The sequence below is a fragment of the Phodopus roborovskii genome, unplaced genomic scaffold, assembly GCF_943737965.1.
Source record: "Phodopus roborovskii unplaced genomic scaffold, PHOROB, whole genome shotgun sequence".
Taxonomy (NCBI): Eukaryota; Metazoa; Chordata; class Mammalia; order Rodentia; family Cricetidae; genus Phodopus; species Phodopus roborovskii.
In genome coordinates, this window is record NW_026126407.1 from 10,980,635 (window position 1) to 11,006,852 (window position 26,218).

The 26,218-nt window shown below is 47.8% G+C and overlaps 2 protein-coding genes across 8 annotated transcripts; one reads left to right on the plus strand and one right to left on the minus strand.

Moving 5' to 3' along the window:
• Window positions 1-893: 893 nt before the first annotated feature.
• Pld2 (phospholipase D2) lies at window positions 894-17,464 on the minus strand. The gene is made up of 25 exons (XM_051180145.1): window positions 17,433-17,464; window positions 16,737-16,846; window positions 16,494-16,624; window positions 16,240-16,382; window positions 15,750-15,855; window positions 15,597-15,662; window positions 15,228-15,286; window positions 15,021-15,113; window positions 14,789-14,941; window positions 13,847-13,996; window positions 7,397-7,480; window positions 7,201-7,279; window positions 6,167-6,277; window positions 5,872-6,042; window positions 5,237-5,363; window positions 4,526-4,644; window positions 4,319-4,432; window positions 4,066-4,170; window positions 3,792-3,880; window positions 3,588-3,701; window positions 3,381-3,430; window positions 3,045-3,179; window positions 2,710-2,863; window positions 2,015-2,129; window positions 894-1,650 (listed from the first exon to the last, which is right to left on the minus strand). Exons 1-25 carry the CDS (start codon window positions 17,447-17,449, stop codon window positions 1,426-1,428), a joined length of 2,820 nt encoding a protein of 939 aa, XP_051036102.1. The 5' UTR covers window positions 17,450-17,464; the 3' UTR covers window positions 894-1,425.
• Window positions 16,017-24,393, plus strand: CUNH17orf114 (chromosome unknown C17orf114 homolog). 7 transcript variants are annotated; one of them, XR_007834256.1, is made up of 3 exons: window positions 16,017-16,142; window positions 16,218-16,332; window positions 23,297-23,332. XR_007834256.1 is itself a non-coding variant. In XM_051180146.1 (2 exons), exons 1-2 carry the CDS (start codon window positions 23,582-23,584, stop codon window positions 24,278-24,280), a joined length of 237 nt encoding a protein of 78 aa, XP_051036103.1. In that variant the 3' UTR covers window positions 24,281-24,393. The 7 variants fall into 7 exon arrangements, 1 of the variants encoding a protein (XP_051036103.1); XR_007834254.1 differs by lacking the exon at window positions 23,297-23,332 and adding an exon at window positions 24,117-24,393 and having other exon boundaries at window positions 16,031-16,142; XR_007834253.1 differs by lacking the exons at window positions 16,017-16,142; window positions 23,297-23,332 and adding an exon at window positions 24,117-24,393 and having other exon boundaries at window positions 16,187-16,332.
• Window positions 24,394-26,218: the final 1,825 nt, after the last annotated feature.

The following is a 26,218-nucleotide window of genomic DNA, read 5'->3' on the forward strand; positions in this document are numbered from 1 at the left end:
GATTTCTAGGATATTAGTGTTTTATTGTGTGTGCATGTACATGCATATGCATCTATTCCCAAGTACATAGGTGTGTGTGTGTATGGTCAAGTGAAGGCTGAAGGTCAAGGTTAGGGGTCTTTGTGGGGGGGGGTCGAGACAGGGTTCTGTATATCCTTGGCTGTCCTGAAACTTTCTCTGCAGACCAAGCTAGCCTCAAGCTCAGGGATCTGCCTGCCTCAGCCTCACAAAAATGTAAACCACAACCATCTGGCTTGGAACTCTCTATTTAAAAAAAAAAAAAATAGTATTGATTTCTGAAATTAAACAAGTTGCCCTGTCCTGTGTGTGGAGGTCAGAGGAAAACTTTTAGGAATTTGTTCTCTCATTCCACCATGTAGGTCTTGAGGATTGAACTCAAGTCATCAGGCTTGACAGTAAGCACTTCCTTCCTTCCGCTGAACCATTTGGCTGGCCCTAGGGGTCACTTCTTGAGAGAACTAGAGGGCTACACTCAGAGAGGATGGGACAGCGTTCTAATGTCCTCCCATCCCACCATCACCAACCCCCCACATATCTTCCACTCCTTTGTGTTTCTTCCAGCTTCTGTGCTACCACGCTCAACATTTTCTAATTGCAAAATACCTCAGACATATGAAAAGCTACAAACATGTATATGTGCGAACACATGTGTATACGTATACATACATACACACACACACACACACACACACACACACAGTCTGATCCTCCTTCAAGAATTAGGTGAATGAACTTGGAAGTTGCTAAGAAGCACAGAGATTTGGACAGAAGAAAGAAACAGGAATTGAGGCAGAGAGAAGGTGAGGATGAGTGTCCTGTGCAGGCAGGGAGAGCCTATGACTACACTCTACTCTGCCAATAAGAGTCACGGGCCTTTTCTACACTTTTATTTATGAAATGCTTGATGAACTGGTACAAAGTTAGTGTCTGTCAGCAGGCTGAAGGAGGCAGCTACGGTGTCCCCCACCACCGTCGGCAGGAAGTGCAGTCAACAGTAGCTCCATCTTGGCAGCAATGGGCTGGGAGAGGCCCTGGGGCAAGTAAGGGGTTTAAGGGCAGAAGGAAGAGTGAACCCAGGAAGACCATTGGCAGGAGCCCCTTTTCCTGGAGTAAAAGGCTTGACCTCAGGCCTCCTAGTAAGAATTAGGCTTCTATGAGCAGTGGTTTGAACTAGGTGGTGGGAGGACTAACCTCTCCAGAACTCTCTCTTGCCTTCCCAGGCCAAGCTTAGGAGTGCTCCCTTGGGTTATTTCTCAAGTAAAGGTCCTCAGTGATTCTCTAGTACTCCTCAGAGATGTCCTCCCTAAGGATCAAAAAGTGCTGCCCTCGGACCTCATGGTTTGGGGCAAGGATCAGGCACAGTGGAGCCTGGCGGCTATGGCAGCTGCCAGGCTGAAGCCTCAGCTATGTCCACACTTCTAAAGGTATCATGCCTTCCTTGCTCCCCAGCGGGGGCAGCAAGGACTCATCCTCCAGAAACTTGAGGGGGAAGTGAACTAAGTGGCCCTGGATGTGAGCGAGTTCAGACTGGGCCAAAGAAGGGCTGACCAAGGCCAAGGGCTCCACAGCCACATACTCCCGGAGAGTCCGCAGCGAACGAGTGGCATTGGATGGCAGGCAGCGGAAGATCTAGGGTGGAAGGGAGGACATAGCCAATTAAGATTAGGGAGATTAAGCTGGATGGCGGTGGCCCTCACCCTAAGTCCCAGTACTAGGGAGGCAGAGGCAGGAAGATCTCTGGGAGTTTGAGGCCAGCCTGGTCTACAGATCAAGTTCCAGGATAGCCAGAACTGTTACACAGAGAAACTGTCTCAGAAAAAAAGAAAAATAGAAAAAAGATTAAGGAGATTAGATTCCCTGGAGTCTAAGCTGATTCCTCGTTTGCTGTCACCTCTCAATACTTCTGGCCTACGGAATCCTAATAGGAAACGATTCCCAGACCCTTGTCTCCCTTCTGGACAGGGTACCCACCAGATCTCTCCCCAGCTTCTACCTGCTCGTAGATGTTGGCATTGTTTTCAGCAGTTTCTTGCCACAGCTGGAAGAAGTCATCACAGACAGGGTCTCGGAGATCCAGGTCTGGCCGGGTATTTGCCCCAAGAATCACACTGTGGAAGAATGGTACCAATGGCCAAATTAAACTCCTTAAAGAACCTGAACCCCTGGTACTTCTAAACAGATGTGACAAACAGTAAAAGTGTCAGTGAAGCTAGTGATTTATCTTTCTTTGATGTTTTAAAAAACAACAACAACAACTTGGGTTGGAGAGATGGCTCATGGGTTAAGAACACTGGCTATCCTTCCAGAGGTCCTGAGTTCAATTCCTAGCAACCACATTTTGGCTCACAATCATCTATAACGAGATCTGATGCTCTCTTCTTCTGGCATGTAGGCTTTATGTGTAGATAGAGCACCATATACATAAAATAAATCTTAAAAAAAAAAAAAACTACTTTAGCTGGGCATGGTAACTTGTGCCTATAGTCCCAACACTTAGAAGGCAGAGGCAGGGGGATCAAGAGTTAAAGGTCAGCCTATGCTATACAGCAACTCCCTGTATGTGTGTGTTTCTAATTGGCTGAATGAGTCTGGTGAATCTGGTACCAGCTCTAGGAAACTGTCACATCTAGCTCAAAAGGCAAGCCCTTCCCATTGCCCCCACATCCACCTGTACTCCCCGATTCCTACCTGAAACAGTGCTTCCGCAAACTCAAGGCAAACCTGCCTGCCTGGTACTCCACCCCGTCCATGAGGGATGGCTCCATTTCTGTATCCTCAATCAGTATAGCTAGCTCACTGTCCCGTTTTCCCAGCAAGCTCCTGTCGTTGATGTTTGCAGAACCTAGGATGAGTTCAGGGCACACTGTGTCTACTTGGGCCCGGGAGGGCCTCCCCAACACTTCATCACCTTTCCCAGAGCACTAGCCTGAAGTCCCCCAGCCACTGTGAGCTTCACTGCAGACTGTATCACCCTCTAATGCTCCTAGCCTCTCTTGGCAGGGCCAGGTGCAGGCAGCACTGACCAATGATGACTGTCCTGTCGTCTGCAATGAGCATCTTGCTGTGGATATAGATGAGCTCAGAAACCGGGTGCCCGCCCAGCTCTCCATGTGTTCGAAGCCCACAGATGGATATGTAATCCCGCCATGCTGTCCCCACTGTACACAAGAGAGACGGAGGGGCAGTGAAGTGAGACAAGTGGATGGGACTCCATCCCACCTCTCACTCCCAACAATGATAAGCCACCTGCGGGCTGAAGAGCATGCGAGAATGACAGCTTCCTTCCCCAATTCCCAGGGCTCCAGCTACCCAAGCTGCCTCCCTGCCAGGGGTCCAGGGCCTGAGCCCCCAGCACTCACTGGCTGCTTTGAGACGATGTAAGATTGAATATTCCCCACGACACAGGGTCCTGAGAGAAAAGAAAGGGGGAGGAGGCAGAGGCTGAAGGAGGAGGAAGGAAAGAGCCGGGAGAGGCAGCCCTCAAAAGTCCCTGCAGGGAGGGGTCAGGGCAGGGTACTAGTGTGATGGACCACGAAGAGCAAATCTGACTGTGGGGAAGGGGTCACCTGTAAGTGAAGTGCAGAATGGCCTGGATGGAGTTGCCACCTCCTGTGGAGATGTCACCCTCAAAGCCAGGGAGCAAAGGCAAAAGCACATAGACTCGGAAACACTGCCCCTGTCTGGGAGACAACAGTCAGAGGTGTGATGGTCCCCAAAACGAATTCAGCCCCTCCATCCGGACTTCCACAATGCCCCCATCTCCACCTTACTTGTGGGCCTTGAGTATTCTGTCCACAATCTCATCGCCCACCTTGTTCAGAACCGTGCGCCCATCTGAGCAGCTAATGAAGAACTGATTCTGGGGCAGGGATCAAAGAGAGACATCAGCGTCCCCACCCTGACCTCGGCCCCAGTCCAAGGTCCTGCATTTGCTTCACACCCAGCCAGGTCAGCCCTCAAAGGCTGATCCTACTGGCATCCCCAGGCCCGCCTCTCCTGGGGCACCCATCCCATCCCCTCCCTCCACTTTTGCCTCAATCAAACCTCAATGTACAGAAAGTGCTGGCTCTCTCTAATGGTATGTAGGTAGGCATTGAGGATGGAGTTCTCCAAAGTCCCTGCTGACCATCGGTCCACAGACCTCAAGACCTATGGGATGGTGAATAGAATGTGGTTTTTAAGCCCAGGAGAGGAGAAACTGGGCATGGGGGGGGGGAGGAGGGGTCTTTCAGGGAGAGGAGAGCCAAGGGCTAATGTGGGGGTGGGGGACGGGACGACAACTGATCAGGAATGTCACCTGCACAGTGGTACACTGCCCGCCTGGGATTGTGAAAGGGAGATGGTTTGCAGTGCTGGTAGACTTAGGCAGCAGGTAGGGGTACATGGGTATCTTGTACTTTGCCTTGGTGGTCTAGCATGAAGGAACAGCAGAGTCAGCAGAGGGTGATAAGCTGAACCTGGCTTTTCCCTCCCTCCCTCCAGTCCCTTTGCAGAGAGTCAGAACCTTCGTGAAGTTCCAGCGCTGGATGAAGTGCCGGGCTAGGTCCCGAGCAGCTGCACCATGTACAACTACTCCAACATCCCTCCACGGCATCCTGGGTGTGGTCTCCCTGTCAATAAAATCTGGAAATCCCAAGAGAGTTAAGGGAGAAGTTAGGGCTGGTGTGTTTGGGGATATTTGGAACAGGAGTGTGCTGCTGGCTTGTCAACTTGACTCAAGCTAGAGTCATCAGAAAGGAGGGGACCTCAATTGAGAAAATGCCTCTGTAAGATTGGGCAAGCTTGTAGGGCATTTTCCTATTAGTGATTGATGTGGGAGGGCCCAGCCCATTGTGGGTAGGACCACCCCTGGGCTGGTGGTCCTGGGTTCTTTAGGGAAGCAAGCTGAGCAAGCCAGTAAGCAGCACCCCTCTTGGACTCTGCAGCAGCTCCTGCCTCCAAGTTCCTGCCACGCTTCAGTTCCTGTCCTGACTTCCTTTGATGGGGAACAATGGTGTGGAAGTGTAAGCCAAATAAAACCTTTCCTCCCCAAGTTGCTTTTTGTCATGGTGTTTCATCATAGCAATAGTAACCCTGACTAAGACAAGGAGGAAAAGGAAGGGGATATAGAGAAGGAACTTTCCAGAGGGAAGGCCGCACTGTTCGTGACTCATTTCACCTCACGCTCAGTCCCAGTCCTGTCAACCCCTAGAGGCCTTGCGGGAGGGAGCCTCACCTTCGAAAGGCCGGTCCAGCTGCACCCAGTCCTTGGTGATGAGATTGCTGTAGTCCTTTCCCAGCCAGAAGAATCGGTTATGCGACAGGTCTGGGGTGGCTGCAGGGTCTGCACCTGGTGTGGGAGCCTGTAGTAAAAAAAATACACCACATCCAGGCAAGGTGAGGTCATGGGACCAGGCCTAAGAAAAGATGGTGAACTACACCAGAGAGTCTGGACCCCCAGCCTCCCCGCTTCAACTGCAGTTAAAGTCAGTAAAAATGGAGGAAGAGAGAGAATTTTAGAGGGGTGTGTGTGTGTGTGTGTGTCCCTGTCCCAGGCTGGCCTCAAACTTGAATTCCTTCTGCCTGAGTTTCCTCAGTGTTGGAATTACAGATGTGGACCACATGACAATCTTTTGAAAGACATTCCTTGACATAGTGGCACAAACCTATAATCTCAGCAATCTGGAAGGTGAAATAAGAAGATGACAAATTTTGGATAACTTGAGCTATATAGTTAGACTCTGTCTCAGAAACAATAACAGCTTCCTGGAGTCTCTGAATGGATGAGAAACTCTGGAGGTCAGCCGTGCTGGGACGGGTGTAAACATAGGGTGGGTTTGGGGGAGCTCAGGATGGCGTTGGGGCAATTACCTGTGAATCTGCAGATTCAGAGGGGTCCCCAAGGTCAGTCAGTCGGTACTGCACATCATCCCAGCGGCCATATGCAAGGTCCAGCCCCCCTAAGAAAGCCACTACTTGGTCTATCACCAGGAGCTTCTCGTGGTGAGCCCACAATGTCACAAGGTCTGGGTGGCGCATCACCTACAGTAGCGAGGAGGAGTACGTGGGGGAGGTTTGGGTGAGAGGACAATGCAGGAAAAGATGGACGATGCGACTTTTTAGGGAGAGGAATGGTTGAGAGGATGGGAAATGGCTCGAACATCACCTTTATGTTGGGGTGCAGTAGCATCAGCACCCTCTTGCTATAGCCACTGTTGATGCCTAAGGCCAATTCCACTTCCTTAAACAGCAGTATGGATACACGGACACCTTCTTCCTGGTAGTAAGTGGGAAAATCAAATCCTAGTGCCTCTCCCTGAGTGGCCCCAATGCAACTCCCATGCTCATCATTCCTGTGTGTCCCTCCACCCTTCCTGGATGCTCTCCCACGTGCAAACAGATCACCTAGTCATCTATCTACCTATGTTTCATAATCTAGCCAGCCAACTATGTGCTCTTCATCTTAACTCCTGTCTATCATTCTTCCAATCACTTCTACCTTCCCGAGTCATTGCCTTCCATACACTTCTCTGTTCCTTTTCCCCCTTTTGAGACACAGACTTTAGTCTAAGATGATATAATATTCAGTAGATAGCCTACCTTCAACTCCTAATCCCCCTGTCTCCCATTTCTCAAGTGCTGGAATTACAGGTGGGTGCCACCACACCCATTTTCTTTTCTACCATCTATCCATTCACCCTCCATCACCCATGTATCCTTCCTCTTTTCTACATCCACATCAGCATTCACAAATGCCAGGTGTGGTGTCGGTGGCACACCTTTAATCCTGGCACTGAGGAGACAGAGGCAGGTAGATCTCTGAGTTTGCCAGCCTGGTCTATACACAGAGTTCCAGGACAGCCAAGGCTATATGGTAAGACCCTGTCTTAAAAACAAAGCACTCACAAATGTCTGATGCATGACAGGTGCCTTGCTTTGACCTGGAACTTGTGATGTTTCTCAGCAAAAAGACACAGACATCTACACCCCTCGGGAGCACAAAAAGGGTCTGAATAGTAGTGGGATCCTAGTCTATGCTAGTACCCTGAAGAGGGAACCACGAGGTGATAGCTGACAAACACTGAGACACATAGGGGGACAATTCCTGGTGCCGAAGCCTCAGATTCCCAACCTTCTCCTTGGAAGACCCCTGCTGAAGTCCTTCCAATTAAGTGACACCCACAGTCAACCATTCCTCACCGCCTTCCTCTTGAGCATAATGTCCAGTCTCCAGTCGTCTGAGTGGGCTGGACGCTTCAGGTAAACCTCAGGGCTCAACCTACAAGTCCATGCAGTGGGTAAGGAGCACGCTAAGCTGAAGACAGCACCCCCCTCCTCGGGGCCATGCACTGCTCTGCCCCCAACCCCTTTCTCCTGTGCAGGTGACCTCACTCACCACCAGTCAGTGATGAAAATCTCCTCCCGGGCTCGCAGGATGGCATCTGCTACAGCAGCAAAGTAACCTGCCCCATTCACAAACCTGGGGGGGAGGCCAAGCCAAGGAGGTCAGGGGAGTCAGAAGCCAGAAAGCTCTGGAGAGTGAAGACCGAAGGATAGTCATGGATCAGAAGTGACGGCAGGGTCAAAGATCAGGGATGATCAGAAAGGTTAGATTGCATTAAATATATCAAGTGGTATTGATCAGTGTGATGTGCCAGTGTGAGCCAAATAAAAATGAAAAAAAAAAACCCAACAAATTAAAGAAATTCACCAAAGATTGCAAGGATGAATACATCACACAAAAAACAGCTCCAGCAAGACATAAGAAGCAAATGAAAAGTGAGCAAAGAATAACAAGTGACAGCTCACAGCAGATATTAAGATGGTCAGTCATAAGGTAAGACATTGAGTTCACTAATGAACAAGAAATTAGGGCAGGGTGTGGCGCACAGGACTGTAATCCCAGGCTGAGGCCAGAAGGTTACTGAAAGTTTGAAACAAGCTTGGGCTACATAGTAAGACTCTGTCTCAAAGATACCAAAAGAGCTGGGCATGGCAGGCAGCACAAGACTTTAATTCTAGCACCTGGGAGGCAGAAGCAGGCAGAGCTCTGTGCGTTCAAGGCATCCCTGGTCTACACAGTGATTCCCGGGTCAGCCAGGGCTGCACAATGAGACCTTGTCTCAAAAAAAAAAAAAAAAAAAAAAAAAAAAAAGGAGGAGGAGAAGGTGGTGGTGATGATGTTTGTGTGTGTGTGTGTGTGTGTATGTGTGTGTATCTCACATACACAATGTACAACACCAAAAATTAAAATTAAATAAGTAGCCCTGGCTCTCCTTGAACTCACTTACTAGACCAGGCTGGCCTCCAACTCACAGGTGAGATTGCCTCTACCTCCCAAGCACTAGGACTAAAGGTTGCACTGACATGCCTGGCTCAAAATTAAATAACTTCTAAAAGGAACCAGTACCTTCTGCCAGGCTTGGTGCTTTGTGTCTGTAATCTCAGCATTCAGCAAGGGAAAGCAGGAAGATCAATAAAGCCAGAGCATGGCAGGAAAGAAAGTCACCTGAAACAAGGTACCAGCATATGAAGAAGCTGGCATTCTCATAGACAGGCCATTGACTTTCTTCCTGGTATTTTGAGACAGGGTCTCATTGTAGTCCAGGCTGGCCTTCAAGTTTTGACCCTACTGCCCCAGCCTCTGAGTGCTGGGATTACAGGTTTATACCACCATGCCCAGTGATTATACTGACTTTTTGAAGAAGACTCTACAGTATTGATCACAATGTTAAAAGCACATACTGTTTTGTTTTGTTTTGTTTTGCTTTTTCTGTATTGCCTGGGGATCGAACTCAGTATTTTGTACATGCTAGTGTTCTACTGTTGAGTGACAATTAGCCACCATAAACTTCAAATATTTTTTAATACATACTCTTAATACATATTTTTTTTTTGTTTTTGTTTTGTTTTTTGACAGGATCTCACTCTGTAGCCTGCTAGTCTGAAACCACCTATGTAGACCAGGCTGGATCTGAACTCACAGAGATACACCTGACTCTGCCTCCCTAGTGCTGAGATTAAAGGTGTACATCATCATACCTAGCCTGTATTATTTTTTTTAAAGATTTTATCTATTCAATATGTATGCGTGTTCTCTCTGCATGCATTGTATGCCTGCTGGCCAGAAGAGAACACCAAATCTCACCATAGATGGCTGTGAGCCACCATGTGGTGGCTGGGGACCGAACTCAGGATCTCTGGAAAATCAACCAGTGCTCCCAACCCCTGGCCCCCCTCACCAGCCCCTAGCCTGTATCTTTTTTTTGGGGGGGGGGGAGGGAGGTTGGAGACAGGGTTTCTCTGTGTAGCTCTGGCTGTCCTGGAACTTGCTCTATAGACCATTTTGGCCTGGAACTCACAGAGATCCTCCTGCCTCTGCCTCCCAAGTGCTAGGACTAAAGGTGTGCACCACCAACACCCTGCCTAGCCTGTATCTTTAAAAATTTTTTTTTATTACATTGATTTATTTGAGGGAGGAGGTTTATGTTTCACAGCACAACTATGAAAGCCAAGGACAATTTCAGGAAGTCAGCAGTCTAACACTATGTGGATCCCAGGGATCAAACTCAGGTCATCAAGCTTGGCAAAGTGCCTTTACCTGATGAGCGATTTCACTAGCCAGTAATTGTATTTTTAGGAATACCTACCATAAATATTTAGGCAAAGATTATGTCTAGGGGGACATTATCTTAAAGACAGAAAAAAAAAACCCTAAATGTTCAATCTTATTTTTAAAGATTTTATTTAATTTTATGTGCATTGATGTTTTGTCTGCATTCCTGTCTGTGTGGAGATGTCAAATCCCCTGGAACAGGAGTTAGACAGTTGTGAGCTGCCATGTGAGTACTGGGAAGTGAACTCAGGTCCTCTGGAAGAGCAGCCAGTGCTCTTAACCACTGAGTCATCTCTCCAGCCCCTAAATGTCCAGTCTTCAAATGGAAGAGTAATAATCACAAAATAAGAGTTGGTAATCCCATTTACATTAAAGTAAAAAGTAACGTGTAAATTGTGAATAAGGAGATGCACATAGTGAGAGAGGACACAAAGCTGTTGTCAAGTTTACTTCTGGGAAGAAAAATGCAAACAATTTGGGGGGGGGCTACAAAACAATGCAGGTGAGGTAAAGAGTGGCAATCATAATTGTTCTTGTGTCTGTTTTTATTTTAGACTGGGTCATGCTCTAGATGGCCTAGTATTCTGTGTAGTCCACATCTGTCCTCAAATTTGTAACAGCCCTCCTGTTGTCTCTCAAGTGCTGCTAGGATTACAGGTGTCTGCCATCACATCTAGCTTGAATTTTTGTACTTATATGTTACTATACTCTCAATTTTTTTTTCTAAGCGCTGGGGACCAAGTCCAGGGTCTCCCAGGTGATAGGCAAATATGCTACCACTGAGTTACACCCTTTCATTTGACTTCTCCATCTAGGAGGGTGGTGAAGAGCAGTCTTGACTCCAATGGCTTGCATGCAAATCTCAGCTCCACTGTTCACATCCCTGCTTCCATTCCCTCAAGTATAAAACCAAGCTAACAGCTGCACTTGCTTCCAATAGGTTAGTATGTGAAACATGCTTCATTCCTGGCACATAGTAAGCTCCACATAAATAGTGGCTATTGTTAATGTATTAAAAAAATAAATCAGGACTAGAGAAATGGCTCAGTGGCTAAGAGCACTGGCTGTTCTTCCAGAGGACCCATATTCAGTTCTCAGTACCCACATGGCAGCTAGCAATAGCTTTTTTGCTTGTTTGGTTTTGTGGGTTTTTTTTTTCAAGACAGGGTTTTTTTTGTGTAGCCCTGGCTGTTCTGGAACTTGCTCTGTAGACCAGGTTGGCCTCAAACTCACAGAGATCCTCCTGCCTCTGCATGGGATTAAAGACATGTACCATCACTACCACTCGGTTTGCAACAGAGTTTAACTCTAGTTCCAGGGGAATACAATGTCCTCTTCTGGCCCCCATGGATACCAGGCACACATGTGGTGCACAGACATACATGCAAAACACATAAAATAAAAATAAATGTGTCTCAGCCATGTGTGGCAGTATGCAGTTATAATCCCATACTCAGGAGGCTGAAGCAGGATTTGCAAGTTCCAGGCCATTTTGTATCACATAGTCAGACCTGGTCTTAAAAGAATAGGCCAGGTCTAGTGGTACACACCTAAAATCCCCACTCAAGAGGCAGAAGCAGGAGGATCACCACAAGTTCAATAGCCTAGCTCGATCTACACTTCAACTTACGGTTCTGATAGGGCTATATCACAGTGAGACCCTGCCTGTGCCACACACATAAAATAAATACACAGCCAGACATGGTGGCAAATGCTGTCAATCCCAGCAAGGGGGTCAGGCAGTCAAGATCATCATTGACTACACAGTAACCCTGGACTACATGAGATCCTGCCTCAGAAAACCAAGAATGAATGAATAAATAACAAATTGGCAGGGCTCATGGTACAGGCCCATCACTGCTGTTACTCAAGGAAACTCATGCAAGAAGGAGCAAATGTTGGAGGCCAGCATGAACTATATGAAACACTATCTTTAAAGGAGACAAATAAGAAAAACAGTTTAAAAAGAGCTGGGAGGGTTGCAGAAATGACCCAGTCAGTAAAATGCTTCCTTCATAAGTTTGAGGGCCTGAGTTCACCTCCCCACGACCCACATAGAAAGCCAGTGTGGCCAGGCATGGTGTCACACACCTCTAGTCCTACCACTCATGAACCAGAGCCAGGAGGATCTCTGTGAGTTTCAGGCCAGGTCTACATAGTAAGTTCCCAGCTAGCAAGAGTTACAAAGACAAACAAACAAAACAAGGCCAGCACATGTCTATCATCCCAGCACTGAGGAGGCAGACACAGGCAGATCCCTACAGCTTGCCTGCTAGCCACTACAGTTAAATTAGTAGAGTCTAGGTTCAGGGAGACTCTATCTCAAAAAAGAAAAAAAAAAGAGAGAGAGAGAAAGAAATGGATTGGAGCTAGAGAGATAGCTCAGCAGTTAAGAGTGCTTACTGCTCTTGCAGAGGAACCAGATTTGGTTCCCAGCACCCATCCGCATGGTAGCTCACAACCATGTGTAACCACAGTTCCAAGGGATCTGACACCTTTCTTCCTGGCATCATTGGGCACTGAGCACACACATGGTGTGCATAGATACATGCAGATAAAACATTCATACACATAAAAAATCAGCAAATAGATAGTAAAAACTAAAGTGAGAAGAAACTCAGGAAAATCTCAGGTGTCCTCTGTCTACACGTACACACATACAGATGTTCATGCACACCCGCATACACTAACATGTATACACATACCATACACACACAAGAAAGGAAGGAAGAAAGAGGGGGGGGCAAAAGGCTTCTGGGCTCAGTGGCTTAGGGGGCTTGCTGTGCAAGCATGGTGACCTGAGTTCAGATCCTCAGCACCAAACAGAGCAGTGCATGACTGTAAATCCTGTGCTGGGAGACTACAGATCTTAGGGGTTTCCTGCCCAGCCAGTCAAGCCAAATCAGTAAGCTTCAGATTCAAAGAGAGACACTGTCCCAAAAATTAAAGCGGAGGTGCTGGAGACATGGCGCAAAGGTTAAGACCCAAGTTCGATTCCCAACCACCCACATGGTAGCCCACAGCCATCCATAACTCCAGGGGACCTAGTGCCTTTTTCTGGCCTTCAGAGCACTGCATGCATATGGTGCCCAGCACACGAAACACCCACACACAAAATAATAAAATAAAAATTAAGAAAAATGGAGTATGAGCCGGGCATTGGTAGTGCACACCTTTAGTCCCAGCACTTGGGAGACAGAGGCAGAGGCAGGTGGATCTCTGTGAGTTTAAGGCCATCCTGGTGTCCAGGACAGGTTCCAAAGCTACACAGAGACCCTGTCTTGAAAAACAAAACAAAAAAAGAAAGAAAGAAAGAAAGAAAGAAAGAAAGAAAGAAAAGAAAAAAGAGAGACAGAATGGTGAGGACAAAGGTCAATCTCTGATTTACACACACACACACACACACACCTTCACAAGTACACACACAAGGGCATAAACACATAGCTTTAGTTCAGTGGTAGAATGGTTGTCTAGCATACATGGTACCCTAGGTTTAATATCCAGTACTGCAAAAGTAAAGCAATAAATAAAGGCAAAAAATAAAACCTCAGCACCACCTCTAAGAAAAAGTTCATTTGAAGCTCACTTTCGCCTATGAAAAAGCTCAACCTCCTGGCTCAGTGTACTGGACTCTGAGGGATCTGGAGCTACAGACTCACAGGCTCTTTGCTGAAGGCACCTCCCTCTCTCCAGCTGTGATCAGTCCCCTGTTCACTAAAACATTCAGCTTCTGTGCCTTCTGCCTGCACTGCTCTTCTCCACTGTATCTTACTAAAGGAACCCCAGGGCTATGCCTTCTGGAAGCCTGTCCTGACATCCTCCCTGGACAGGTGCTCAACCTCTGTGCACCCTACCCTATTTCTATGCCTGTGTGGTGAGTTCACATTGTTTTATAATTAGATCACCTCCTTCCGTAACCCAGAGAAGCCTGTGTCTGATTGCCAGTACCGGACGGAGCACATAGCAAGTGCTTAAGACTTAAATGCTTATTAAGTATTGAAGGGATAGAACAAATCCAAAAGACTCAGGGAGCTCCCCGTGGTTAAAATGCTCATAAGAGTCCAGGAGGTAAGAGGACAGAGAAGTTAAGGTTAGGAGGTCAGAGAGATGAGAGATACAAAAGTAGGGTCATGAGGTCAGAGTAGATAAAGGAGGGTCATGAACTCAGAGAATAACAAAGGGGGCAAGAAAGCCACACAGATGCTCAGAAAGGAAGTATCAGGGTCTCACCACCGAGCCAAGGTGCCGGGCCGGGCCGGGGCATAGCTGTCATGCCGATGTAGCTGTAGAAAATCTCTGCCTGGACCCTGTGCCAGCTCTGTGATCTCCTGGCCCCACCACCGGGCCTGCCGGTAGCTACCACATTTGAGAATCAGGGACCTGGACAGAAAGGAGAAACTGTACCACTAATCCCTTTCCTTCAGCCTACAGTCTTGTCCAAAGAGTCCTCCTTTGGGCTATTACCTTCTCTTAATTCCCCCATTAGCCCACAGACAGTGCAGATATCTGCTTTATTCGTAGTTGGGTTCTCAGTGAGCAGTACTGTATCAGGCATTCATTCAACGATGTTATTGTTATTGTTGAATGAACAAATGGGGTTTAGTTTCCTTCCCTTCTCTCCGCCACCCCCTTCCTCCTCCCTCTCTCCTTTCTTTTTAAGGCAGAGTTTCACTATAGAGCTCAGGTTCTACAGAGCCAATCCTCCTGGCTCAGCCTCCCAAAGAGCTGGGATGCATTACCATGCCCGGCTCCTTTTCTTTTTTATGTTTTTAATGTGCACGTGTGTGTGCAGGTGTGAGTGAAGGTGCCCACAGAATCCAGCAGAGGGTATCAGCTTTCCTGAAGCCAGGGTTACCAGTGGACATAAGCTCCAGTTATGGGTGGGCATCAGCCACCCTATGTGGGTGCAAGGAATGGAACTCAAGGCCTCTGAAAGAGCCCTATTCACTCTTCTCTCTCTAGCATCTATCTCCCTCCTGATTTATTCCAAGCTCCTGCACTGCAGGCCCTTATTCTAGGAGTATCCTAAACATATGGATAAACTAGTTCCCTGATTCAAAGCTCTGGCTGGACCAGGGCAGGGAGGACCGAGGAGCCTGCCTCTCTCCCCTGGTGTCTCGGGCTCAACTCCCCTCAGGGCCACAGAAGGCTCTCACACCAGGGAGGCCTTACCTGTGGGAGGTGTCGATCCTCACCCCATAGCGTGCCTCTGTGCTCCTTTTCCCCACCTGAACCTCAAAGCCAGGGTCAAAAAGCTGAACAAATGAGATGGTGCCGGTCTCCAGGCGCATGTACAACAGGAAGGAGTCCTTTACCACCAGCCACCTGGAGGGGAAGGGCTGTGTATACTGTCCAGAGCGCCTCTGCACCTGCCCATCGCTCCCTGCTCAACTCCAGCCCTCACCTCTTGGACCATCGATAACAAACTTGGTCTCGGCCACAGCAGGTGAAGCCAGGAACTCGATGCCCGCCTGAGCGTTTCCGGATCACCCCTTCCCTAGGGGACAATCAGAAGAATTGGGGACTCTAGGGATTTGTACTACATGTTTTTCAAGCAGGTAGATAGGGAGTGATGCCTGCAGAAGGTTGGGCAGGGAATTCCCACACTCACAGTCCTTTGGAGCCGAGGTCTGGGATAAAGGAAAGTTGACTGACTTCTAGAAATTCTGTCTGCAGAGGAAGAAATAAGCTCAGGGGTAGACTTGGCTTTCAGCCCCTTGGCTTTTACCCATTCTGCCACTTTGTCCTCATTTACTTAAAAAACCCCAGGCATCCTAGGACAGGTTGGCACAGGCTTTTACTCCCAGAACTTGGGGAGGCAGAGGCAGGTAGATCTCTGTCCATTCAAATCCAGCCTGGTCTACCATAGTTAGTTCCATGCCAGTCAGGGTTACACAGTAAGATCCTTTCCAGAGAGGAGAAAGAGAGAGACAGAGAGACAGAGACAGATACACCCAGGCATCTAGATACTGGACCTTACCATGGCATGGTAATTTCGATAGAAAGACATAGTCAGGAGGCGGTTGAGGTAATTTTCCAGGTATTTCTGAATGGGGTTGGGAAAGAAACAAATGTAGCCGGAGCTTTGTGCACACTACAACACCTTGCTACGGGATCTGGTGTTAGGTCATACCTGCTTGCTGGCTGTGTGTCTGGTGGAACCCTCAGAACCTCCTCGGGGTAGGGAGGGAATGTCCTCATTGGCTGCCTCTCGGGCTGGAGAATAGGCCACAGCAAAGCTATAGAGGAGAGGAGAGAAAGCTCAGGAAGAGCTGGCAGGCTAGATGCCTGAAACACTGGAGACAGGGCCTTGGAGTGGGAGAGAGGCTGGCAGAAGAAAGGGTCTCTATCCTGGGAATGGAGACAAGTGGGGTGGGGTGTTGCCAAGGACAATTTGGGCATCCAGCCTGGCTGAAATGTTGGCACAGTACCATGGACAAAGAGAACCAAGCAGAGGAAGTTTCTTGGGAACCAGGGTCCAGCACAGAGCTGGGAGAAGGAAAATGGCCAGGAAGAAAAGGTTACAGTAGGTTGGGGTTGAGACAGGCAGACAAGAATGAAGGCTGCCTTAGGGTGAGGAATATCTATCTGCCTTTTACAGGAAGCACACTAGTCCCACTCACCGAGCCAAAGGGAGCAGACTCATCAAGACTTTGTGTCTCTGGAGGTCCCGATGCAGTTCCTGAAAGTGTCGGAATTTCTTCTTGGTTGTCCAGGTAAAGTCGCCATGAGTCAGGCGGACGGAATATAGAGTACAGGTTCCCACCTGGGGGTATAAAAATCTGAAAGTCATGTTTTCCGGGTCTTCCAGCCCAACCCAGCCCTCCACTTTGGCTAGGCCTCCCTCTCCTACCCTCCCTGGTACCAGCCCAACCACCTTGGATCCACTGGTGTATCTTTCAGTGCCCACCACCTGGGCTGTAACCGGGACTCCAGGGGCAAACACCAAGGGGTGCACTTTCAGTGGCTGAAGGTCGTAGACGGCCAGAAAGGGATGCATTCGATCAGCTGGAAGTGGAAGAAGAAAAAAAAAAAAAAAAAAAAAAAAGCCCAAGGGAGTAGGTCTCAGGCGGCCCCAGATCCCTATCCTCCCCTCTGTGGGAGCCATCTCCTTGTGTACCTGGATCCTCTCCTTCCTTCAGAGTGTCAACCTCATCTGGCTCCATGTGCAACTGGCTGGAGTCCAGGTAGTCCCCATAGGGAAAGAGGTTCTCCTGGGTTGCAGTCATCCTATGAATATGAGGAAGCCTCAGGAAGGGCCTCGCCCATACAGAAACACCCTTCCCTATCCTAACGCCCCCGGTCCTCACCCATCTCATTTAGCTGACTCCCAACTTCTATAGCTGCAGACCTACGCCCCTCGAGCCTCCACTCTGTGCAACACCCAGCCCCGCCTCTTATTCGGTATTCAGGGTCCAAGAAGCACCTAGCTAAGCTGGAATGGCCTCGAACTGGGACGAGGTAAGTCCAAAGGAGGAATCCTGGTGACAGCTGGGCTCAAAGTCAGGCCAGAAGGGCTGGAAGCGAGGGTCCCGGCGGGAATGAGGAAGTTAGGACGCGTTCCCCGCCCAAGAGAGAAATCCCGAAATCTGGGTGTGCGGTTGAGTTAGAAGGCCAGAGCAGCTCCAGCCTAACCCCGTCCCCGATCTCAGCCGCGCCACGTCCCCGGCCCCTCACCCTGGCGGCGGGCGCCCGCACCCGCGCGGGTTCGCAGGCACGGGAGCAGAACTCAGCAGGGAGCCCACACCCCAGAGGGCCGGGGCGGGACCGGGGCTCAGGGCCTGCCCTTGGGGGCGGGACGGCCCCCCCACCTCACCTCCGCGGGTGGCGCATCAGCCGCGTCCCGCCCCCGCCTTCTGCGGGCTCTGCGCTATAGACGCCCCGGGTCGGGCTCGGCCCGCCCACTCCCGGGGCCGCCCCCTCCCTAGGGCAGTCCTCTCCCTCTGGATGCCCTCGGGGTACCGGGCTGGAATGTCCACCGTCTCCGAGTGTGCGATCCACCCCGTTCACATTCCTCTACTGCGCGCGCGCGGGCCTTGGGTTGTCTGGTCTCCAGCGCTGCCTGGAATCAGGGCGGAACTGGCCTCGGTGGCGAGGACTTGCCGGTGTTCCCTTGCTGAGCCCCGTGCAGATAGCATTTGTTGATGGGAGCTAAAACGAGATTAAAAAGCCAGAAGGATGGTGACTCCAAGTTCGTTGCAGCATGAGAAATCACATTCTTCTTTCACTAAACGTTTATTGCTCCGTAGGGATTAGCCAGACACTGAGGTACAGTAACAGACCAGAACATGTAAATTCCAGTCTAGAAAAAAACTTTGTTTCAGATCCTAAAGCTCGCCTGTATGTCCTCCCTTTCTTCTTTCCTTCCCTCCCTCCCTCCCTTCCTTCTTTTCTTCTAAATTTCCACTGATAAACATTTGAGTTGTTTTAGTTTTCGTTCACTGGAAATGAAGCTCCCATAAACATTTATGTGCCAGTAATTTCTCTTAAGTAAGTAACTATAGTGAACTACTGGGTCATATATAAGTGTATGTTTAACTTACAGGAGACCGTCAAGACCTGGGCTTGGCAGTTTGTAGTCCAGTAGCAAAGAATTGGCAAGAGGGTTGTAAAGCTTGGGGTGGAGGCCTGCTGACACAAAGCACTGCCCCCCAAAACAAAACAAAACAAACAAACAAACAAACAAAAAAAACCGCCTCTGGAGAGATGGCTCTGTGCTTAAGGGCACTGGCTGAGGACCATATGGCTGCTCAGGAATAAATGTAACTCCAGTTCTAGGGACCTAATGCCCTTTTCTTGCCTCTATGGGCCCTGCACACACAAAGCATGCACACACACAAAATAAAAGCAAAGAAAAATTGAAAATAAAAGTCCCTTTCAAAAGGGCTCTTTTGTTTTACATTCTTTTTCTTGTTATTTTTTGTTTGTTTGTTTTGTTTTCAAGACAGGGTTTCTTTTTGTTTATTTGTTGTTGTTGAGACAGGGTTTCTCTGTGTGTCCCTGGCTGTCCTGGACCATACTAGCCTCAGACTCAGAGAGTTGCCCACTTCCAGCTTCCAAGTGTTGGCATTAAAGGTCTGTTTTACATTTCTAAAAACCAGCGAATGAAACTTCTATTATAGTTACTCCATAGCACGCACAGTGCACATCCAATGCTGTAGGCCCTTTGTATTACCCATCCTAGTGGTGTGAAAGGTATGGCAATCTTAATAGTACTTCTCTGGCTCATCGTGGTAGCACATGCCTCTAATCTCAGCACTTAGGGGGCAGAAGGAGGCCTGGTTCCAGGACAGCCAAGGCTGTTACACAGAAAAACCTGTTTTTAAAAAAAAATTACACATCTCCAAATGTTGATGACCTTAACTATATCCCATATTCTTAAGTATCTGTTCATTATTCTCTAATTTAAAAAATCTTACACATACATATTAAGTAGAATGTCTCTATGTCAGTGTTTCTCAACCTTTGGGCCCTATCTCAAAAAAAAAAAAAACAACCCCTCTCTGGAAACATCTCCACAGACTTGCCCAAACGTATGCTCATCCATGACTTACATATTTTGTGGTTGTTGTTGTTGCTTTTGTTGTTTATAGAAGATGGTCTCAGCTTGATATGTAGACCAGGCTGGCGTAGAACTCACAGAGATCCACCAGCCTCTCTGTCTCCTGAATGCTGGGATCAAAAGTGTGTACCACCACAATAAGCTCAGGTAAGGAGGGTGTGTGTGTGATGTATTTATATGATACACACACACACACACACACACACACACACACACACACACCATGAACATGCAGGAACCCAAGGAGATCAGAAGAGGGCATCAGAGGCCTAAAAGCCCTGTCCTGATCAAATCACAATGAGGGGTATTGGTGGGGGCAGGGAGGAAAGTGGAAAGGATGGACCAGCTTTCCCTGTATTTTATATTCTGTTTCTTCAATATATAACCAATAAGTATCTTGTTAATATAGTTAGTCGATAGGTTGACCTCAAAAATATTGGCTAACCATCACAAAATGAAATGTTCAGAATAAAAAAGTCCACAGAAACAGGAAATATATTAGTGGTGTTGGGTAAGGAGAAGGAGGAATGGGGGAATGATTTCTAATGAGTACAAGGGTTTCTTGAGGGTAATGGAGAAATCTAAAATTAGTTGTGGTGGTTATATAACTCTGTGAATATAGCAAAAGCCACCATGGAATTGTGTCTTGAAATGGTGAATTTTATGTATGTTCTGAAGAACATTGCAATAAATTACAGACCACATAAATTGTTACTATAGGTAAACCATTATGCTGAAAGAAACCAGATATGAAAAAGTAGTCCAGTATGATTACATTTATACAAAGTTCTGAAACAGACAAAAACAACTGATAGTAATGGAAGTCAGATAAGTACAGGGCATGAGAAGAGATTGCCTAAAAAGGGGCTTTTTATAAGAAAAATTTCTAGGGTGATAGAAAATGCGTTCCAGGGTTGGGGAGATGACTCAGTAGATACAGTGCTTAGTGTACAAGCAGAAAGACTTGAGTTCAGAGCCCCGGTATACAGTGAGATATCCACCTTGCCACACTCCTGACACCAGTTATCAATGCACAGATTATGATACACAGGACAAGGACAAAATATGGGTTATATATTTTATTCAGGGATAAGTCACTTACACGAGGAACCAATGACCTGCAAGTTCCTGCTCCAAGGACCCATGCCCAGGCTGCTCTCCATGACCCAACTGCAACAGAGAAAGAGAGAGAGAGCTGGGGTCTGGGACCCCAGACCTAGCCTACTCTGTCAGGTCTGCACCTGTGACCATGTGCGTGTTCAGTGCCACAGGTGCGGGCAGGGTGGGTATCTCACTACAATTCCCCTTTTAGTCTAAAGAAATTTAGACTTGATACAACACTATATACAAGGACAGTAAATATCAAGTATGCTCTAGTACAAGGAAATGTAAGAATATACACAGGTTAAGACCTATCGCCAGTGAAGCAACAAGAGCAAATGGCAAAAATTACACCAATATCCACATAAAAGCCAGGCCTGGGGAGGTGTCTCTGTGAGTGTACATACTTAACCGAGCCCCTCTTACACAAACCAGGCATGGTGGTTGGTAACCCCAGCACTTCCAGGTATAGAGACAGGAGGGCTTCTGGAGGTCTAAGTTCAGTAAAGAGATCCTTCTCTCAAGAACTAAGGTGGAGAGGGCCAGTGAGATGGCTCAGAGGGTATAGGAACCTGCTACCAAGCCTGACCACCTAAGTGTAACTCCTGAGACCCACATGGTGTTAGAAGAGTACTGACTCCAGCAAGTTGACTTCTGACAGCCACACATGCTATGCTGTGGCACACTCACACACCCCTCCCCCAACATGCAACATGCACACAAAATAAATTTAAAGTGCAATTGAAAAATAAGATGGAGAATGATAGAGCAAGTTTCCCGGATGGTTGGAGAAAGGTGGAGAAAGGGGTGGGGTGGTGTCCGAGTGGGGGGTCCCAAAGTAGGGGACCACATGGGAGAGCATAGCAGGTTCCACAACAGGCGAGGGTGACCAAGGCGGAGGAAATAACAAGCCAGGCAGACAGAGTTTAACTGAGAAGTTTATTTAGAAGGGGGAGTGAGGGAAAAGAGACATGGAGACACCGGGAACAGAGGAGAAGGGGGTGGAAATACAGCAAGGAGCAAAGGGCAAAAAAGAAAAAAAAGAAAAGAAAAGAAAAAAGAAAAAAGAAAAAAATGCAAAGAGAACATAAATGGGCAGGGGTCTGTCTTTTAAAGGGGTCCTTTACATCTGAGTGCAGACTAGGACTCATGGAACCCTGGGCTGGCCAGAGTACTGCCTGAGTGCATTCTGCCAGGTGACAGGGGCAGGCCATTGTAATGCCTGAATCCTTACAGGAGATGCATGGTGTGATATGGGTGTTCAAGATATACATAATTGATGTCTTAGGTTTATGTTGCTGTGCTAAACACCAAAAGCAACTTGGGCTAGCATGATGACATGCATTTTTCATTCCAACACTTAGGAGGCAGAGGTAGGGGGAACTCGATGTGCTTAAGGCCCGCTTGGTCTACATAGTAAATTCCATGACAGCCAGGGCTACATAGATAGACCTCGTCGTCGTCTGAAAACAAAAAGGAACTCTTACTTGGCTCACATATCCCACTGATGGAAGCCAAGGCAGGAGCTCAAGGTAGGAACTGAAGCATCCCAGGACCGCTTATCCAGGTCCTCCCACATCAATCACCAGTCAAGAAATTGCCTACAGGCCAATCTGATGGGGAACATTTTCTCAATTGAGGTTCCTTCTTCCCAAACGACTCTAGCATGTGTCATGTTGACAAACAAAACAAAATAAAACAAAAAAACACTAATGAACACACTTGGTTTCAATAAGGTTCTTTTTAGGGGGTAGGAAAAAGGTCATATGGAACAGTCCAGGCTGAACTTGAAGTAGCAATCTTCCTGCTTCAGTCTCTGTTTTGCTGAAATTTCAGGGATGTACCACTACTGCCAGCTCAACTTAAAAACAAAACCCGAGTGTGGTAGCCTTCACCTATAATAGCAGTGCTTGAGAGAGGTAGAGAATAGCGGGAGTTCAAGGCTAGCCTTGACAACATGAAGTCTGGGGCCAGCTACATGCAACCCTCTCTCAAAAAACAAATGAAAAAAAAACGCACCACTTCTTCCTCCCCTGCAAATTGCTGGGTTTTGCTCAGTGGTAGAAAACTTTCCAAGCACACACGGGGCTCTGGGGTTCATCCCCAACACTGCAAGTCTCAAACAAGAAGTAAACCAACAAAAGCCACTAGACGTCTAAGTACAGTGCAGCCAGCAGAGGATCCTAACATTTCCCACTGGAGGCAACTCAGGGAATGATGATACAGCCCTTGAGCAGCTCTATGCAAGGCTCTTGGTTGTGGTGCCAGGACCTGAAGTTCCCAGCCTGGGTTCTGCTGCATACCCATCAGTGCTGGAATGACAAACACACTAAGTGCAGAGTGATGGTTGACAAATCAGATCTGGAGTCAGACTGACTTAGGGTAGGGTTGAAGAGGCTTCTATCCAGTTCTGGGTAACTGCCCATCTCTTAGTGACCTCCTTTCCCGGTCTGTAAAACCAGGATAGGAATAGCACCTCAAAAGATCACTATGGCAGAGTATTCATCTATTGTTGAGCAGTACTATGAGATTCCCATTGTAAAACGATGGCAACAGATAACTAACAGGGACAAGCCACCAGACTTGGGCTTGGCAGTGCAAGCCTGCAATCCTAGCAGTGGGAGGCTGAGGCAGGAGAATCACCAACAGTTCCAGGCTAGTCTGAATCCCATGTCTGAGACTCTGTGTCGAAACAAAAACAGACACAGAGTTATCAGACCACTTAGTGAGAACACAGTTCTTCCTCTGAATAAAATTTCTCATGCCAAAAACAGTATTGTTAAATCTGTATGCCTTGGGCACTTCAAATTTGCACCCCAAGGTAAAATTCAGAAAACAAAGAAAATGGTGACCGAGAGGGGTTAGCTTAGTGACAGAGCCCTCACCCAACATACAGGAGGTCTGAGGCTCTGTTACCAATACCAAAAAATCAAAACAAAACACATTCCCATTCCCAGGAGTGTCTAGCCTGACTCCAAGCTGAGGGGTTTTACTTTACTGAATTTTCCCTGTCATAGCACCCCTCTGCTTGCCTCTATCATGAAACCCCCCAATGTCGTCCTTCTGAGTGGGGATAAAAGAACCCCCAAATCAAGAGGGCACCAAGTGTAAGTATTTGAATGGGGGTAGGCCCACACCCTTCCTCCTCTCCCTCTTTCCCTACTTCTATCTCCTGGCGCCTATAATCACCAGGCGGTCTGAGGCTAAGTGGTAGTTTTGCCCACGGTGGGGGGACTTGAAAACCGCACCCCTCCCCCTGGGGCCCTCCTGGCCTTCCCAACGTCCCAGGCTCCACTATTGAGATGGGTCTGAAGGGGGCTTGGTGTTTCCCATGGTGCGGGTGCCGGAGACAGCGGGGGACTGAAAGAGGAACAGGTATGGGTGTCCACTGGGGGGGAAGGGGCAGATTGTCATGAATTGGGGGGGGGAGATAAACCCTCAACCCAGGGAAGGAAAAGGATCCCGTTGCCTAGGAAGGAAGCAGATTTGTGTCTCCTCAGGGCCACCTGAAGATTTTGCAGAGACTGCAAAATGGAAAGATGGTAGCCTGTGGTAAAGGCATAAGAATATCAAGATGGTGACTGCAGATTACTGCCTCAAGCACTGGGGCGCTTTTGAGCAGGACAGGGATTTGGAGGGGTGTCTCTACAACAGCTCAAGCCATATCCCGTGGAAGCTGGCCTCACTTTAGATGCTCCCTCTCTGCAGCCCTGGCGCTGTCACTGACACCCCTCACTCTCTTCTAATCCCTTTTCTCTGTGGGTGTGGTGGGAGGCATGGGGCAGTTGAACTCTGACTTTCTCCCTCCAACCCTTCTTCTTCTGATTCCCCCGTTAGGCCTGGAACCTGCTTCCCCTCCAGATCCTAGTCCAGCAGTGGCCCCCATTGTGACTGGGGGACCACCCTCCCCAGGGCCTGGTGCCTACCTAAGCCGGAAAGCTCGACTCTCCTTCCGCCACCAGCTGCACGATGTGGCATCAGCCAATGACTCTACCATTTGAAAGGGACAACAAGGGCTAAACTTTATTCCAGGAAGTCTTGGCAACCTTCTGTCACCACATTTCTCAGTGGTCCCAAATCTGTCATGACCTCATTAAACTTGTTTAGAGTTGCAGAGTGTTGTGTTTGAGTGTTGAGTGACGGTGATCAGGGACTGATAGGTCTGGGGTAGAAGTCTGAGGTAGAAAAGTGTATGATCAAATGGGAATGCTGTATCCAAGGCAGATCTCAAGTATAGCTAATAGGAAAGTAAAGTTTGCTGAAATCAGGCTGCAGAGTGGGTGTGGGCAAAGTGAGCTGGGGAAAGTTGGACCTGGGCAGGATAGGAAAAGGAATTAAGTTTTTTTTTTTTTTTTTTTTTTTTGAGACAGAGTTTCTCTGTGCAGCCTTGGTTGTCCTGGAACTCACTCTGTAGACCAGAATGGCCTCGCACTCACAGAGATCTGCCTGTGTCTGCATTCTGAGAGCCAGGATTAAAGGTGTGTGCCACTACTGCCTAGCTAAGGAGTTTATTATCTAGTGTTGGGCTGGGGAGATTACTCAGTGGATAGAGATACTTTGCTGCATAAAGCCTGAAGATGTGGGTTTGATCATTGGAAATCCTTGTAAAATGCCAGGTACCCAAAGCACATTTGTAATCCCAGCCCTCCTGGAGGGACAGGAGGCAGAGACAGTATGAAGCTAGATCTTGCCTTAACCAGGTTGAAGATAATCAATTCCAGAAGTTGTCCTCAGATTTCTACATGTGTGCTGTGGCATGAACATGTGTGTGTGTGCGTGCACACACACATACTCAACAAACACACTAAATAAAACCTTTAAAAATTTTAAGTTAGGGCTGGACAGTGGTGGCTTATGCCTTTAATCCTGGCACTCAGGAGGCAGAGGCAGGTGGATCTGAGTTTAAGGCCAGCCTGGTCTACAGAGTCAGTTTCAGAACAGCCAGAACTGTTACACAGAGAAACCCTGTTTCAGGGTGAAAAAATTAAGTTAGAAGAGGGAGTGAAAAGAATATAAGAGATGGAAAACAGGAAGGAATGCTGAGAAATGCTTTTAGGTAGCATGGTCTTTGAACCCATGAACCTAGAGAATTTGCACAAGATCAAGCCAGTCAAGATTTCAGCAAGGATGGAAGCAGAGCTCAGACTCCCATCCCTAGCTGAGCTGTTGGCAGTTGGTGGCTAGAGAGTCTATTTTCTTTGGAGGTGTGGTCCCAGTATGTTCCCCATGCTCCAGTGGATGGCCCCATACCCATGTACATTCAGGCAACACTAATTGGACACTAATTGACTATCTGTCTGTCTGTCTATCTATCTATCTTTAGATAGATATAGATACTTATGACATGAAAATGGAAGCGGGACATGTTGGGGGTTAAGTCCAAAAGAGAAGGAAGGGGCAATGAGGAGTGGATATGATCAAAAGATAATGTATAAATGTATGGACTTGTCAAAGAATAAATTCAAAATGTTCTTTAAAGAATGTAGTGTCACCAGGCAGTGGTGGCACATGCCTTTAATCCCAGAACTCAGGAGGCAAAGGCAGACAGGTCTCTGAGTTTGAAGCCAACCTGCTCTACAGAGCTACACAGAGAAACCCTGTCTTGAAAAAAACAAAAACAAAACAAACAAAAAACAAAAAAGAATGTAACAAAGATTTATCAATAAATCAGGAAGAATTCCTTCTTTTATTGAGTTGACTTTCCAGTAGGAACAGTTGATAACAAGTAAAAAAGCAAGCAAGTTACCAGGAGATAGCAACTGGGAGAAAAATTAAACTGGGCACTATGAGAATGGGTCAGGGGTAGGGAGAGTTTCTTCCCGACCTCTCAAGAGGTCAGAAAAAGCCTTCCTGATGAGGTGACCTCTGAGCTGAGACCAAGGTGATGAGTGTCAATGCAGGTCACAGAGTCTTAACAGGTCAGTCTGCTCTGGCGTAAG